This window comes from Epinephelus fuscoguttatus, linkage group LG14, assembly GCF_011397635.1.
Source record: "Epinephelus fuscoguttatus linkage group LG14, E.fuscoguttatus.final_Chr_v1".
Classification (NCBI taxonomy): Eukaryota; Metazoa; Chordata; class Actinopteri; order Perciformes; family Serranidae; genus Epinephelus; species Epinephelus fuscoguttatus.
Genome location: NC_064765.1, coordinates 17380495 through 17397562, shown reverse-complemented (window position 1 = coordinate 17397562; position 17068 = coordinate 17380495). Strand labels below are relative to the sequence as shown.

The window sequence follows — 17068 nt, the reverse complement described above, 5'->3', positions numbered from 1 at the left end:
AAACAGACCAAACCAAAGCAAAGAGTGTATTTCTGTTTACTGTTTAGGCAAGAGTTAAATATGACCTCCCAAGTTCAGTCTGTGCAGCAAAATCCCTTTCATCTTCAATCATAAAATTAACACTCATCTATTTAAGAGGTGTACTACGTCATCCCCTCCCTCCTGAATCATATACGCTCTCCAATATCTTTCCCCTCCACTCACTCTAATTTCCTCTCATAAAAAAGCCTGCCTTCTACGACTCTCCTTGGCTTGAATTTTTATGTCTTTTTGTGGCCCATCTCAGAGGAATGTTGTCAAGGTAATATGATGATGACCCTTAGACTCCTCGTTAAATCACTCAGTATCAGAGCATCAACTTAATGTCTAAAATGTTAATGTAAAAATACAGCCAAGAAAGTGCAGACGACCTTAAAGAAGTGGCGGGGAGTTTTCTTTTTATCTGCTTCAAGCAAAGGTCTAAATCACAATCTCTTACATTAGTACTCACATCAGCATCCGTGTCACAACCTTATTCAGACAGCCAGACAGACAGTCCCAAACAAAGTCAGTTAGATTCGACAACACTAAAGAGATGGGTGTCAGAGTGACAGATGGAAAGTTGAGCATCTGTCACTGTGCTGAACCATTTGGCTGAAATCAAAGGGAGATGAGGGCCTTCAAAGGACAGGCAAAGCTGTGTCTGAGGCCAGACATGCTCTGGTGTGCTCCACAGATAAGGGCCAAGAGGTTATATTGCTTTTCTTCTGTCTCTCCCTTTGTTCTCCTCTGTCTTAAGGGAGTGGGAGGGAGGGAGAGGAAAAGGATGGAGAAGAAAGTGGAGGAGAGAGAAAAGGGTAGTGTAGTGACAGAGAGAGAGAGAGAGAGAGAGAGAGAGAGAATGAGTCATGAACAGGTTGCCCGTCTCCCTCTGCCACTACACGCCGTGTTGGTCAAACACTCGTTAGTAGAATTTGCTTGGTGTTTCCGGATGGCGAGGGTAATGAGCAGAGGTGGCTGGAGCAGAGAGGTGCCAGGCCGTGATGTGGATCATTTCTGACAGTATCAGAGTACTTTTGCCCTCCAGCCTTTCCCTTTCCCTGCCTTCTCCAGCTTGCTGCGGCAGAGCCGTTGCCTCCAGCGTACCTTCGACTGGGAGCACTTTGACTCAGCTGGATGCGAGGCAGGAGCTAAATAGCAGAGTAATCCTCAATGGAATTCTGAAGGGAACGAACACACTACTTCATATCTCAAAGGGTTTGCAGGTTTGCTTTCTTGGCATTGGGTGAAGAACACTAAAGCCCTGAAGCACCTTCTATGAAGTTGGCTGCTGTGCAGTTTAAACTGCATTCAGTCTGCAAGATGGTGGAAGTGGTGCACTTTCCCTGTGCCCTCTCATGCCTCTTCTCTTTAGAGAGAAAATTCCCTTAATAAATATTCTTTTGTATCACAAAATGCCTCTTTTCTAACATTTATAGGTTGCAGCTATGTATTACTAATGCATGGTGGATTTTGTCCTTGAGGTATTACAGACATACGCAGCCCATTTTGGTCTCTGCGCTGGTCAGCAAAACTTCAAAGGTCAGGCCAATGTTGTTGCATTGATGGTGATTTTAAAAGATTTTCAAAGTGGGGGGCAGTGAAACAAAGGCCACCATTTGGCATTATTGGATTGGAACAACAGTGTTTGTCAGATACATTGATTTTTCTGCGACTAGTTCCTATAGTGTTGATGTAGGCAGTATGTAAGCTGCCACATATGACCCTGTAGTACACGTGCCTACACTAAGAAGGGCCTATTCTCCCCTAGCAAGGACAAGTCAGTCTGATGGATGATAATGATGGAGGATGGGTGAATAAAAGGCTAATGTCCTGTCAGTTTAATACTCTTAAGCACAGACTCATTTCAGTTGAAGTTTAATCGTCCGGACTATGGACATTAGGGCGGTATATATCACTTATAACAGGTATATTTACATAAAGACACAGACACACAACACAATATTGTGGTGCAGAGCACAATGTAAACACTTGATGAAAACTGACTTCACTTGGAAGTAACTGAATTAAGTAAATTAAATTAAAAACAGCTACAAAGGGGTCAGAATCTGAAAGCAAATTAGCAGCATTTCTCAGCTATTAAACAGGTCTGGCTGTCAGAACTTTTATATTGAGCTCTAACTTGTTTCTCAAGACAATCACTTCACTTTAGATGAAAAGTGGTCAGAAATTGATCAACTGTGATATAACGGACATGCACCACACACCAGGTAAGCAAATCCAGCTAAAGAGAAAAAAAAAAAAATGTTTTTTTTCTTCCTTTACGTCTGGAAGCACAGCCTGGAGTTTTTCGACTAACCAGAAGTGCAGGGGCCTCACGCCCTTCACTTCCAGCGGTGCCGCCAGGGAATCGCCGTGTTGATTACAAATACTTCAGGTAGAAAACCAGCAGAGTTTGGCTACATATCACATTTTTCACGTCACTATATCACCGTCTGATGTTTGTAAAGCCTGTAAACACAATGACTGAACAAACGTTACTATTTCTGTGTGCACGTAATTAATATGGTTATCGTAGATTAGCTGGGCTAACCGTTAGCTGTTAACATTAGCCGTTAGTGTTGTCTATAACCATAGACTATAAAAATAAGGTAATAACTCAATAAACGGTCCGTGAATAAAATATTTTTTCCAGCGAAGATCTTAGTTACAACATGATTGAGCTAGCAAAGCAGTTTTATGTTGCTATGTGTGGTATTTATTCAGTCATGGGAAATCACGATGTCTAGAAAGCAGCAGTGGCTGCAGCTGACAGGGACAGTTAGCAAAGCTAACATCAGGACGTCATCTGCTAAAAGCCTCCCGTTGCCGGATACGACATGAAACTACTCCAGTTAGCTCAATCATGTTGTAACTCAGACATCTGGTGGAAAATTTATTTTTTTCACGTTGATGAGATGGCATTACTGGTGCAGTCGCTATGGACGCGAAGCTTGCTGTTTCTGTAGGTACACATTTCCTGGGGACACCTGCACGTCTCGGCCACGCCCCCTCCATTGTGATTGGCTAAAGCGTAGCATCGTTCAAACTCAAAGCCCCCCCCCAGTCATCTTTCACACAGGGCTGCCGACAGATTCTACTATGTAAATTGCAGAATCTGTCTTGAGAGATTAAATTCAACCTAACATAACCCACTTTTGGCTTTGCTTGCAATTATGATTATCAGGACATTTTGTCTGTTGCTTGTAGGTAGACTAATAGTGTTTCCAATTAGTCACTACAAATGTATATAAAACGCATTAATGAGGGTTTAAGTTAGCTGCTGATGATTATCTCTTTTTTAGCATTTCACAGCCCACATTTTTGTAAATATCTCACATACTGTGAAAGGTTATTTTAATGTAATTAATACCTCATTCACCTCACTTCATCAAGAACTGTTGTTAGGTACATTTGCATACACAATAAAATGCAAAGCAGTGCATAACACCTCAACAATACTAAAACTAAAACAACAGAAGTGTTCATTCTTGTGTGATAAGTAGGGGCCAAAATAATAGGCTATTTTTTACTCTATATTTGCATTTATAAGTCTTGAATATTCGTGGCATACAGTACCTCAGTCCAATTAGTGAAAATACTTTAAGCTTGAAAGTTAGTAAAACTAAATGGCCTGATTTGTGTTAACATAAATTCATCAATTTACTGACTTACTGTCACCAAGCTTGTTCAAGCTCTACAACATCAGCTGACAACGTATTAAGCAAATTGATTACATGGTCATTCCTAATCATTTACAGGAACTTTGGTGAGTATGTTAAATATAGCAACATCAAAGTATGTCCTCATATTTATCTGTGCTATTAACAGGACTGGGACTAAGTGCAAACAAGCCAAACCTGCAGTCTTGCTTTTGATACAAGAAGGACGCTGCACATAGAAGAGGCACAGGTCTGAATGTCCTCTGCACTGGTTATCACATGACATAGGGCTAATTAACTCTAGAGCGGAAAATAGAGGCCCTGCAAGGAGCAATAAACATTCTCCATTAAAAGCCATCTAATTAGAATGCAAGCTACAAGGGCTTGAAGGAGAACACAACAAACACTGAGGCCAGTGTAATTGTCAACCGAGCTCTGAGGAAAGCAAACATAATAGACATAATCAGCCAAGCACTTCCTACAAGGCCATGATAGAATGCTGTGGAAGTACTTCTTCAAATCTGACTGAAGTTTCCAGATGGTGTTTTCCTCAACCACGGAAAAGGTCACAGACATTTCGGCAGTCATGCACTTCATACAGCGTGCTATCAGTTATAACCTAATCTAACTGATACCTTGTGAGAGGAGCATCAAGCACATAAACTACTTTGAGTAAGTTCTTCCAAATTCATCTTTAGTTGTAGAGTGTTAATATGAACAAAACAGCAAATGGCATTTCGCAGGCAGGCTTTACTTTACTTAAATGGCCACTTTTAATTAACAACATGCGATGGATAAATAAAAAATGCTTCAACAATGCTGAAAATGTGTTTGTATTTGGGTCAGTCTTTTTCCACTGCTTTTGAAGCAAGTAGCAAGGCAGCCAAAGTCAACAAAGTCAAAAGTTATGAGGGAAACTGTAAGATTTCCAAGTCAGCCAATGCTCCGTCCACTCAAGGCCTTTAGGCGCCGTGGTTGATCGATAGTAATGGAAACGCCAGGAGGCCTCCAGAGCCCATTGCCAATTTAACCTTTTTTACCATGACTCAATTCTTCCTCCAATAACCCAGCTGCTTACCGGGATGGACTACAGGCTTCTGGTGCTGATAAGACGAGTGCACGGGAGCAGAGGGAAGGATGCAGAAAAACAGTTTCAGTGTGTGTGTGAGGGTGTGTGTGTCTACAAGCACCGCTGGTTTAGAAAACACTTCCATGGGGCAGTTCAAGAGAGGTAGACAAGCAGACAGGTGAGGAAATCTACAGCAACAGCGGAAACCTGCTCAATTTGGCTTTACCTGCATCGGCATGCCCCACGCACAACACAGACACAAAACACCCTACCAGCTTCATGGCCAATTTATGTATCACGCTGGGCACATTACGAGTTTCCGTGTCAGGTAAATGTGTTTGGAGCGATGGGGAAGAATGATTTTGACTGCAAGTGAAAATAATAAATAGACAGATTCATCTCCATAAAAGCTTTCAGGGGTTCAATCTTGGTCAACCACTGCCTGCTATCCATATAACTGACAATGGGCTTCTTTCTATCTCTAACTTGCTGCCATTTTATCCATGCTGCATTCATGTTCTGTTTGTTATGATTTCTCCACCCCACTGTGTGTCAGTGGATGGCAGCAAGGATTTAATCATTCCAAATCAAGCTTTAACTGATAAACATCCAACCATTAGACAAACTTTTAAATCTGGATTAATTCTAAACCTAATCAAATTTAAGACAGCATTTTAACTAGGTTTATATTGCAATTTAAAGTGAGATTACATTTAATCAGGTTGCGCTGAAATTCCAGACTCATTTAAACCCTAATCAAGGATCAATTCTGAACTGTCACTTGTTTAATTTGTTCAGATGGCTTAATTTATTAGACTGACATTCAGTGGTTACAGCGTCAAAGGCAAATAGCTGTGATGCAAATCAACACATCTCTGACACAGCTTTAAACTTCCAGGGCTTGAAATACTTTTAAAATGACAAATAAAATAACATGCACTAAAACACTTTTATCAGTGTCAGAAAATTTTTACTCTTTCATTTGGTGTATTAGTCCTTCTTTCTTGGCACGTTTGAATCCACCACTGCAACATTTGTTTTTAATGATAGCTTAAATATGAGTCATCGTCGTTGTCAATGTGTTTTAATGTAATCAGAGCTGTGAATACCTTCAAATTTTCATGGTCAGGGTCATGCTTAACAGGGTTACACTGATTATTTCAGCAACCTCTGGCAGAAAACGTCTATTCATTTTATTTATGACAGTTTAACAACGAGGAGATTATCAATGTTTAACAAAATCATTTGAGCTGACCTGACCATTTGAGCTGACCTTCCCAATACAGGGCGGTATGACAAAATTTTCATATCATGGTTTTAAGAAAAAAATCATATTGGTTTCACAGTATTTCATGGTATTTTGCTCAGGTTCGGCCAACTTGACATGCTGCTGTGTTGTGCTATGGCCTATTCAAGTGCCGGAATTTGTTATTTACCTGACAACGCCTGAACACAACACACGCTCCGCTCCATTCATTTGGGCTCCACTGACTGCGTACGGAAGCGACACGTAGAGAAGCCAGCAGGGTTGTTTACCGTTTGCCGAGCCGAGAGGCTGCATGTACGCTGCATGAAATGTTAAAGCATTTTCCACCTAAGTTATTACATATATTTGAGTTATCTACAAGTTTACTGTACTGTTTGTCATCTATTCACTTTCAAAGGTCCGCCACAGACATTTACACAATGTCACGGATAAACATGGGTAAATGCATGAAAAAAAAAATCATCACATATCACCTCTGATAATGGTTTATTCATTTAAAAACACATTGTGCTCGTTTAGCACACTATTTCATGTCGTTTTTATCTGCTGGAGGGTCGCGTAGGGGAGCGTAGCGCGACAAAAATAGAAGAGCCCCGTAAAATAGAGAGTTGTCGCACGACAGACGGGGTTGTCGCGCCGCTCCCGTTGCCGGTGGAGCCGCTGTAATTGATTAACAAGGGGGCGAGCTGCCACGGGACTCGCGCTGCAGACGTGTCGCGCCACTGCCGTACCTGGTGGATCCCGGCCGTAACTGACTCAGACTCGGGACGGGTCGTCTTCGGTCAGGAAAATGAGGTCTGAGCCGTGCTCTAGTGTGCTCACCTGTGTGTGCGCGCTTTGTCTGTGTGTGTGTGTGTGTGTGTGTGTGTGTGTGTGCGCGCGTGCGTGCATCGGGGCGAACCTCTGCCATGTGCGATACAGAGGGCAGAGGAGAACTGTAAACGACGGTGCGCCGCTGCTAGTTGCATAAAGGGGAAACACTGCTCTTTTTGGTATGAGTTCTTCTAGGTCATCGTGTACAGTTGCTTTGCTTTCAGGACTCTCTCCGGCAGCCATTCTCGCCTCTAAACTTTTCTATGCTCTCACTCTCACCCTCTCAAGCGTGCCTGTGGTGTGCAGCGGTGAAATGGGTCCCCGCTGAAACATGCCGCGCACGTTCCGGACGTTGTTTGGGCTATTCACTGGTATTGCGGTATATGAAAAATTCATAACGAAAATAAATATCGGTTTTCGGTACAAACCGGTATACCGCCCAGCCCTAAATGAAACTACTTTAAACTGCATATGGTCATAGGAACATTTTGAGCAGAAATCCATTCTCATTAAACCTAATATTGAAACATATTTTATCATATTAGAACTGTCTAGATTTGATGTGCAATGAATTACTGCTACATGCAAGACTTTCGTTGTCCTGCTCCAAGCACCAGTGCATATCAGCAGGTATAGAGGCGCTTCAAAATCCAAGCACTTGCTGACTTGACCAGGTTTTACAAAGTGCTGCAGCTGTTACGCTGGGCTGCTTTGTCTTGTCTGACTGTTGCTGTCAGTGTCTTACTTTCGTGCCATGAAGTTATCATTTATAGATTTGTTTTTCATTGTGAGAAAATGGACGTGTGGCCTGAGCGTGTCAACTGCGTGAACAACTGCACAACTTATACCCCCTTTACACCTTGCATTGACATGCATTTTTTGTGATCGGATTGCAATCAGATTGCTCTTGACCACATGAAAGTACAGGTAGAAAATAATCTCGAAACACACTGAGGACAGATTGTTAACTGATCTGCCAAACCACTTCTGAAGATGGTCAGGGACGCACTGTGACCACATCGAACACCAGTGTAAACGCAAATGTGTCTCCAATCCACATGCAACAACTCCGTGGGCGAAAATATGTCAGCGAGGTGCGCCAGCTGGACACAGGAAGAAGGAAGACAACAACAACAACAATCCTCACCGGGTAGCGACTGCCAAGAAAAAGAAACCACGGATGACAGCTGAGGAGGGAGTCATGGTGAGACGAAGTGTCTGCTCTCCATTTGGTCCGACAAAAGTGTCCATATAATAACGCTACTTCACGGGTGGCTAACATCTTGTTCTTGTTGTTGTGGTTATTGCGGCGCACAGGATATGATGTTGAAGTCTGCTGCTGGAGATGTTTGCCGAAGAAGAAGAGGAGAATGCAGCGTCAGCGAGACGTAGCGTGATCGGATAGCAAAGGCATCTGGATGTGGACATCAGAGATGCATATTAACACCAGGTATAAATGTATGTGGTCAAGCGCTATCCGATTGCAATCCGAGCGCAAAAAAATGCATGTTGATGCCAGGTGTAAAGGGGGCCATATTGTCTATACCAAGTTACGTTACCGGTGCACATGGAGCGGAGAATTATGTGCACAGCTCAAATTTTACACACACTGTTGTGCATATGCACATGGTATTTTGAGCCCTGACATCTAAAGGTAAAATTACTGCAAAACATTAAAAATAAATTCAACATCTTATTAATTGGTTCTTCCTATGATGTATTGTTATTATGCTGCTGATTTGGTTTAGGTTTTATTATTGTTTACAGTAATTGTCTGATAACCCACCGTTTCATAGTGTAAAATGTTTTCATCTCCAGGGACCTGCCTGGTTGAATGAAGGTCATGCAGAGAAAGAGAGGGAAATAAACATACAGGGAGAGAAGGAGAGAAAGATAAAGACAGAGAGGGGGGACAGCGGCGAGGCTGAGACATCTGCTCAGGTATATAATGATGATGCTGTGGGGGAGGAAAGGAATAAGATATGGAGGTCACGTTTGCTAGCATGGAGTCTCCATCTGTCCCCTGGGGTTAGTGGGGTGAGCCAGGGATGACGGTGGTGGGGCTGCGGGGGGGAGAGGGGTTGGTGAGTTGCAGGGAGGGTTGTAGCAGACTTGGGGACGATGTTTTCCAGCTCAATTTTTATCCTAGAGGCCAAGCAAACAGTAAATGAGGTGTGCGTGTTATAAAAGCAGTCTATCAGCTCAGCAATCTGCAGACCCTCGCAACGTGAAAGTTGAGGTTGGGATCAGGTGTAGTTTGTATCGATTTGCCCTCTCAGGTGAACTGTGCAATGCTGTGTCTCAAAGAGGATCATGTCCATGTTCTTGTGCGTGTGTTGTATATGTAGCGTAGGACACAGGAGAGTGTAGAGGCATTTATATAACTTGAGTTCTTCCTTTCATGTCTTTTCATCAAGGAGCATTTACTGAGACAAGCAGCTTCACAACACTCAAGACCTTGAAAATATCCTCAGTCTTTGTTTAAGCTTGAAAGCAATACACAAAAGGAGGAAATATTACAGGATGTGTTCTGGCAAACATCAAACCAATTACCTAACTACATAAATCAATTACAGGGCATGATGATGATCTAAGGTCACATATTCCACATCTTCAGGAGTCTATAAATCAATTGTACCCTATCTACATGACTGAGCTCAATAGCTGTGGGTGTTGAAACTGAGAAAATGAATAAGCTAGCCTGATTCCACACCTCTGAATTGCCGCCTACATCTCTGATTGCTCAGTCATTCAAATAGGTTTGATAAAGTGCCATTGGCGACTGTTCCCACCAGTTAGAGAAAGAGACAAAAACTTTAAGCTCTCTAGCTGGAATAACTAAAAACTACACAGTTAGCTACCAAGCAACATTTATCAAACATGGCCACAATGTGACAAGCATGAATGGGATCAATGCAGCTGTACAAGTTGTTGAAAGCTGACTTACAGAAATGCAAACTCTTCAAGCACCATATTCTTTAGATTGGTGTGAGAGCTGTTGGGTTTACTGCTCTTAGCAGCAACTAAGGACATGTCCGTGTAACTGGAAATGATATCAGTAGGACAAATAAATCATGCACAAGTGATTGGTTAGGGCAGATGAAACAAAACATCCCTAACATAACAAGATCTCTAATGAACACATCAGGCAGAATGAGTGAGCTATAACAAAATGGCAATTCTGTTTAATGCTAGATAAATGCAAAATGCACTGCATAACAGAGTCCTGCATCCGGTCAGATACCCCCAGATATCTAATAGGTGATCTGCAAAAAAGGTGAGATGCAGGTGGTGTTTTCTCTTAATTTTATCTCCTGGTTCAGTTCTGGGTGAAAAAAGAACATGTAGGTTGGATCACAGGTGTTTGATGATAAGTATATTAAAATAAAATGAGAATAATAATAATTTAATTTAATGTTTTAACGTTTTAATCATCTGACTGCAGACTTTGTGTGTCTCTTCTGTACCAGCTGGAATATGAGAGCCATTTCAATCAGGTGCATTACAGACAAGTACAGCGATTAAGTACAGAGATGTGCTGCTCAAAATAAAGTTTAATCGAATTGTACTTCCTAAATTATCTTCATTTTAATATTATAATATCTTAGTTTTATATGTATGAAATGTCCCAAACTGATCACTTTAAAGGCACTGCCTGGCCAAATTATTTGATCAGCGCATTGTTTTTAAATGGTCTGCAGTTTCGGGTCAACCCGCAGATCTCGGGTTGGGTCAGGTTGTAGAATTTATTGGTCATATGTGCAAGTGGTGGTGCAGGTGTGGTATTGGACTTCATGGTCTAGTTTGGGAGTGGGTCTTGAAAATCAGACCCATGCAGGACTCTGTTGCATAATGTCATTGGGCAATATGACAGTACTGTGAGACAATATAAGTCTATCAAATGCCTCACCAGTAACAGCCTGATAGCAATACAGTATCTCTTTTTCTACAGCATTTTTACATGTCCTGGTTGGAAAGACACAGGTGTAATAATAATGATGATAGGTACCCTTTCAGGGCTCTAACATTGTGCATGATGGCTCAATTGCATAGCTTACCGGGACATGTCAGACAGGATGAAAAGTGCTATGACAAGTCATAATCTCTGCTGTTGAACCATTAAGGACAAGCTTGCAAATCAAAGATCAGAACTGCTTCAGGCAAAATAGAATTTTTATGATTTTATAAAGAATAAAGTAGTTTTTGAAATATCTTTATTTGAAAGAAATTTAATTTCCTGGGCTGGCCAAAGACAGATCATTTCTTAGGATTCTACCATGGCAAACAATTTTATCCATATCACTCACTCATACCGCTTAACTCAAGAAAATCAATATCTTCTTTTGCTTTCTGTGTCGGCTGTGATGTTCACACTGACACTATGTGTGTCCATTCATGTCACAACACTATGCAGGTGTTTGCGCTCTCTCCCCAAACCCTTGCTATTTTTTGTCGCCAAGCTGGAATAAGCCTCCGACACAGAAAATAACAGCTTTGTTCTCCCCTCTGTCTGAAACACAAGGTGACGACCTCCCACCAGAATGTAATGTGCATCTTTTTTCTCTTTAAATGCTTGGGGATGAATCACTTGAGAAAAAAAGGGGAGGGGGGGGGAGAGAGTTTCACGGGCCTGCGCTATTGATTCAATTTCTATGACCACAAATACTTTAAAGCATAATAAGCCTATGCTTCAAGTCCCCATACCCTTTCAAGGCTTGAAATGGCCTTGTCGTTACCTACAAATCACAGCTCTCCGCAAAGCCCTCTCTGGAGCGATATGTCAGTGACCACAGGGGAGGAAAAAAACAGAAGGCAACAGACACAAGCAAGCCTCTGAAAAATGTAATGGTTTTCGTTGAGGATTTAGCCAGTGGTATGGCAGTGTGGGAGTATCATTCATGTTCCAGACGTAGCAGATCCTCTGGGGAGATGGTGAATATTAAAGGGCTTTGCAGGAGCCTTCCTTGTGAAGGCTCTTGACAAGAGATTTGTTTATGACCTTCAAAAAAGGAGGAGGAAGTCAATGATAGCTCTGGCTGCCTCTTTTGCATCTTAAGGCAGTCCCAAGCCATAGAAAAAAATAGAGCTGCAGTTACAGTTTCAGGTATTTACTGTTGTCATCAGAACTGTGCAGCTCTTCCGTGTGTATTTATCACATGTGCCAGATTCCTTTAAGTGCAGTGTGAATTTAACAAGGAAATAGCTGTCTGCAAAAAAACTAAGCAGATCAGAGAGGAAGACCTAGTTAAATTGTTTGCATCAAAGTACCCAAGGCTGGACAGTCAACATTATAGAAGTAAAAAAGATATAGAAGTGAAAGCTGGGAGATTGCTGACACAAAATATTAAACTGACACTTTCCTCAAATTCATTTATGAACTTATTGCTGATCACGGATGCCTCAACTTTTGATGCAGCGCTCTCATTTCACCGGGAACCAAATGGAAACTGTCAACATGAACGCATCACAACAAGACAAAAATCTAAATATAGGGTATTCTTGGAACTTCATGAAGAGGGTTTTGCCATATCCCTGACAAAAAAAACAAAACAAAGACAGTGACAAGTTGCCAAGTTTGCATGTAGGAAGAGTACTGAAAAAGAAATCCTTACACTGTAAGCCACCTGTCGTCATTTCCAACCTTAAAGAAAACGATTCTAATGAAGAGTTTGGTGTTGTCTCCAAAAAAATAGGTTGGGGATAATTGCCTGAAAGATCAGGAGAGTGAGAGTAAAAGAATGCCTCAGTCTGTCAATTTAAGCAATATGAGTGTCTGTGACAGGCTTTGTTGCTCACCAGCCGCAACGGCCTCTGTGTAAAAGTGCCAAGTGAGAACTAAAAGCAAGAAGAAGTAATATGTGAGGCGTCTCAGGCTGTGATCCTTATATATGATACTGCATGCCTCTGAAACAAAGCGAAGCACAACGTAACCTTCCTCCACACAGAAACTGAAGCATGAGAAAAGGTGAACAACTTCAGCTTAACTTGCTGGTGAGTAACTGTTCAGTCTCAACTACGACTGACAGTCTTGTGACTTATTCATGTAAAGTGATCTGAACTTGTGCAGCAAAATATAACAGCAAAGAAGGACTATAATTAACAGCTCGGGTTTCAGTGTTAAAAAGGTGTGACAGCACTTTTTTTTTTAAAAAAAACGTACCTTCACACAGGCACTGATAAGCTCTGGTTTGTGCACGCCAAAGAAAGGATGACTGTGTAAATGTGCTGCCGGGAGGCTTGCTTTCATCAGCAGCTTACAGTCTGTCATCATGGCTGCTCCTACAGTATGGCCTACCACACCTGCCAGAACACAGCAGGAGGCTGCATGAACCTTTTTTTAGTGGCCAAACAACATTACATGAGCAAATATGGAAGCAAATAAGAGACATTAATATTTGAATTTCAATAGTCACTAAATACTTAGCACTGAAATTTGATTGCCACTTTATTCATAGCACTGAAATATTTTATGTTAAAACCATGTATCAATTTTTTTTTTGTTCTGCATTGACCTCTAAATTAAACTGTAAAATTTCTCGATTTGCAATTTTAAAAGCTATTTCATTATATTATATTTATTTCATTTATTATATTTTTCAGTATTCACAAATTCAGATTCAAAACTACAAGCTTATCAAATTTATTCATTTATTTATATATATATATATATATATATATATATATATATATATATATATATATATACATATATATACATATTTATTTATTTATTTATTTTAAAGATCCAGGGTGCTCAACTTCAATTAGTCAATTTCAGATTAAAAAAAATAGTTTCATAATTAACAAAAAATAGATCCAGGTTGCTCATATTCTGTTGGTTAAATTAGGCTCTCAAAATTCAAGTTGTAAAAATTTTAACAGAACATCAGTAAAATTCAATCGGTCAAAACATTTAGGTCGGACTGCCTATCCTATCCTGAGTAACTGGGGAGATAATATTAATTCAACTTGAATTTTTGGATCTGAACTTGTGAACACTGAAAAAATAGATTCATGCACAGCTTTTAAAATTGTAAATCAAGAGATGCCATATTTTTTTTTATTTTTAAGTTTCAAAGAAGTGAATTGAAAACAAATACATTTTAATACATAGTTTAATTAAGTATTCAAGTGCTGTTAAAATTAAAATAGGCCTACTTATGTCTCTTATTTGCTTCAATAGAAGTTTCATACATGATCCTATTTTCACAAGATCATATTAAAAGCCACTGTGACAACAAAGGTGCAGCTCTAACTCATCTTGATAACAAATATACACATACAGGTAGCCCTACCCCAGATACAACTAGTCCAGATTTCTAATAATAATTTATTTTTGGCCTCACAAAACCTAGTTCTACTGACCAATCAATACAGTTATTCAATAAAGACTGATGTCCTCTGCTATACAAACCTATTACACTTTCCTGATCCATCTTCATTTGCAGTAAATGAGAGAAAAGGAATACCCGACATGACTGTCTTTGGAAATTAGTAAGCTCCTTCAACACAGTTGGGGGGACTGCTCTGGAAGGAAGTAATGGTTCAGGAAGATTCTGTTTTTGTGTCCCAGAGTAAGACAAAGGGCACCAGTACAAAAATAAGTGCACAATAGTTTATATAGAGCACAAAAAAGCTTTGGTAGCCAAGCAAACAAATAGAAAAATATAAGCTTGTAAAACTATACTTGAATCGTTTGCTGTGTACAACCCGACTACCCCACAAGTATGTTCATCTATAAAACATTCCCCTTTTGTGTTAATGTGGTATCTCCAAGACGTTATAAAAAAAGACATTTGCATTTTTCTTAGCATATGGCTTCTGAGTTTCATGGTGTCTAATTATTGCGTTATGGCTTTGGAATGGGTTCTAAAAGTGTCATTTGAGCCCATAAAAGTTATTGGATAATTTTAGAGTCCTCAGATCCCCATACTTGTGTGAAACCCACCCTAGCTCGCCTGACCAAAAGAGTTACACACACTCGCACACATAAGATGGTTGGACAGAATATGTTAGACATTTTTTGGTGTTTGCTTTTTCCACTGAATCCCAATATCTCTAAGCTATTTGGTGTGCTGAGATTTTTTTTGCTCTGCAGAGAGCAGAAAGATGATGGGTTGTGCTAAATAATAACAAAGAAATGATAGAGGAATAGAGCGAGTAAGAGGATAATTTAAACTGGCAAGTCCTTCTGTTCTTTCCTGTCAATTGTAACTTCACCTGGATAGTGGTGTCACACTAATGGCAGCATGTGGAAGTCCCCACTGTTCATCTAACCTACCACACAAAGCACTCAGCCTCTGTCTGTCCCTCTGACACTCATATGCGACTCTTGTCTGTGACGTTTGAAATATTCAGAAGGGTGTAGAACCGGAAACGATGCTTAAATTAACGTTAACTCACGCTAAATATGCATTTTTATCCCAAATACCACATTGTATTGAGTCATAACTTCCCCAATAACAAAAAACAAGTAATATAAAGCCATTAAAGCCTATTCAGCCAGCTGTCAGTCGCTTGTTTCGGAATAAAACACTCCAACTGAAAGCTAAAAACAACGCTAAAGCTAATGTTAACCGCACGCTAGCAAAGGTCAACTACGTTGTCAAAATAACTTCACTCACCACCGCGTTCTTCATGGTGGCCTTCACGGTGAAGCCCGGTGTTTTCAGCTCCGTGTTTGTCCTCAACATGTCCACAGGTACTGTCTTCCAAAAAGGATAAGACCACAGAGTCCAAAAACCGACAAAGAAGAGCAATGTTGCTAACTTATTAATACTTATTTGGCTCTCAGAACGTGACGACCGTTGGGGTTTTTTCCCCAGTGGTTGCTAGGCGACTTCAGAGACGCTCTGGTCTGGTTGCCGGGAGACGTGTGTTTCCCTGTTGCCATAGAAATTCCAAGGCACTGCTGAAAATATGCAGAGCAAAGTGTCGCGGTTAATCGGTGCAGGGTGCCTGATGTGCTTTACAAATAATAAATAAAGCGGTTTAAAGTTGTCAACATAAACAAAATGGATCCCTTTGTATTTGCTGTGTGAATGCAAGGAAAATATTTATTATATTTTCGTGGCTGGAATGTTTTGTAGCCTATGTGAGTGACATCAGCTGACAAGAAGTAAACACAGACTCAAGCTGTTGCCTAGCAATGTAATTCCAGTATTGTTTTTTTATTTGCTGTTATTTTAGAAAGGAGTCATATATCAAATTGTTATGAAGATGGAAATATTATAGCAAAACAGGAAATTGCCTTTATATCCTGACAATGACTGTTTCATCAGTATTTTTTAGTCATGAGTGCAAGCGACGAGGGTTGGGGTTGGCCGACCTGCCTTCCTACCTCTTTAAAGACAGGGAAAATAAACAAATAAAGGTAAATCAAAGAAAATAAAAGAGTGTTACTCCTTAGTGGACACACTCCACCCACTCAACGCTGGACCAAAGCACCTGCAACAATGAGCCAGCACCCTCCCCTGGGCCTGGAAGCCACTCAAGGCAAGCTTTCTCCAAAATTAAAAATGTCAACTAAACTGTCAACAACACACAAACAAATATTTTTATTTTTATTTTTTAAATAGAGATTGAGTAAATGGCCCTTTGCCCTCCTGTTTGCCTCTCCCTTGCGCCTGTCCAGTCCCACTCCTCATCACTTTACAGTTTCACAGTTAACTACAATAGTGCTTATTATATTACAGTGTATTGATTGATGGCCATTATATTATTATCACATCACTTAAACTTAACACTGCGTTAATATATTACTATTTAAATAATATAGCTGTCACACAAGATATACTTCCTGTCACTTTAACATCAACACAGCTCCTTTTTCTCTCCCTCTCTGCCACACATCCCATAGCCTACTCCTTACCCAACAAACAGACCCACAAACATTACCAACACCTGAGGAAATCTCATCTCTAGCCCCGGACTCTTATCATATCACCACATACATCATCATAACTGCTTTTTGTTACTGTCTATGTCTGTCAGTTGCCCCTTTCTCCTTGTATGTAAATGTGGCATCAATTAAAAATTAAAAAAAAAAAAAGGATAGAGAAGTGCACAGGCGTATAGTTTCTTTGTTTGCAAAGGCATGCAGGTATAATGAAGGTCCGGCTGCAGGCCAAAACATTCGTACTGGACCTTTCTCTGGTAGTCATGGCAGCAGTAGGAGTGAGTCACACACATAAAAATTACCTGTCATTTATTTCTATTTTCCACACATGCACAAGTCAC

At 40.5% G+C, this 17068-nt stretch overlaps 1 protein-coding gene across 1 annotated transcript in view; it reads right to left on the bottom strand.

The window, feature by feature from the left end:
* Window positions 1–13122, bottom strand: part of pacrg (PARK2 co-regulated) — a 189887-nt gene extending 176765 nt beyond the window's left edge. Inside the window, exon 1 of the mRNA XM_049595661.1 lies at window positions 12990–13122. Within this exon, the coding sequence (XP_049451618.1) occupies window positions 12990–13100 (111 nt within the window). The 5' untranslated portion in view covers window positions 13101–13122. The remainder of the gene's footprint in view (window positions 1–12989) is intronic.
* Between the last annotated feature and the right edge of the window lie 3946 nt (window positions 13123–17068).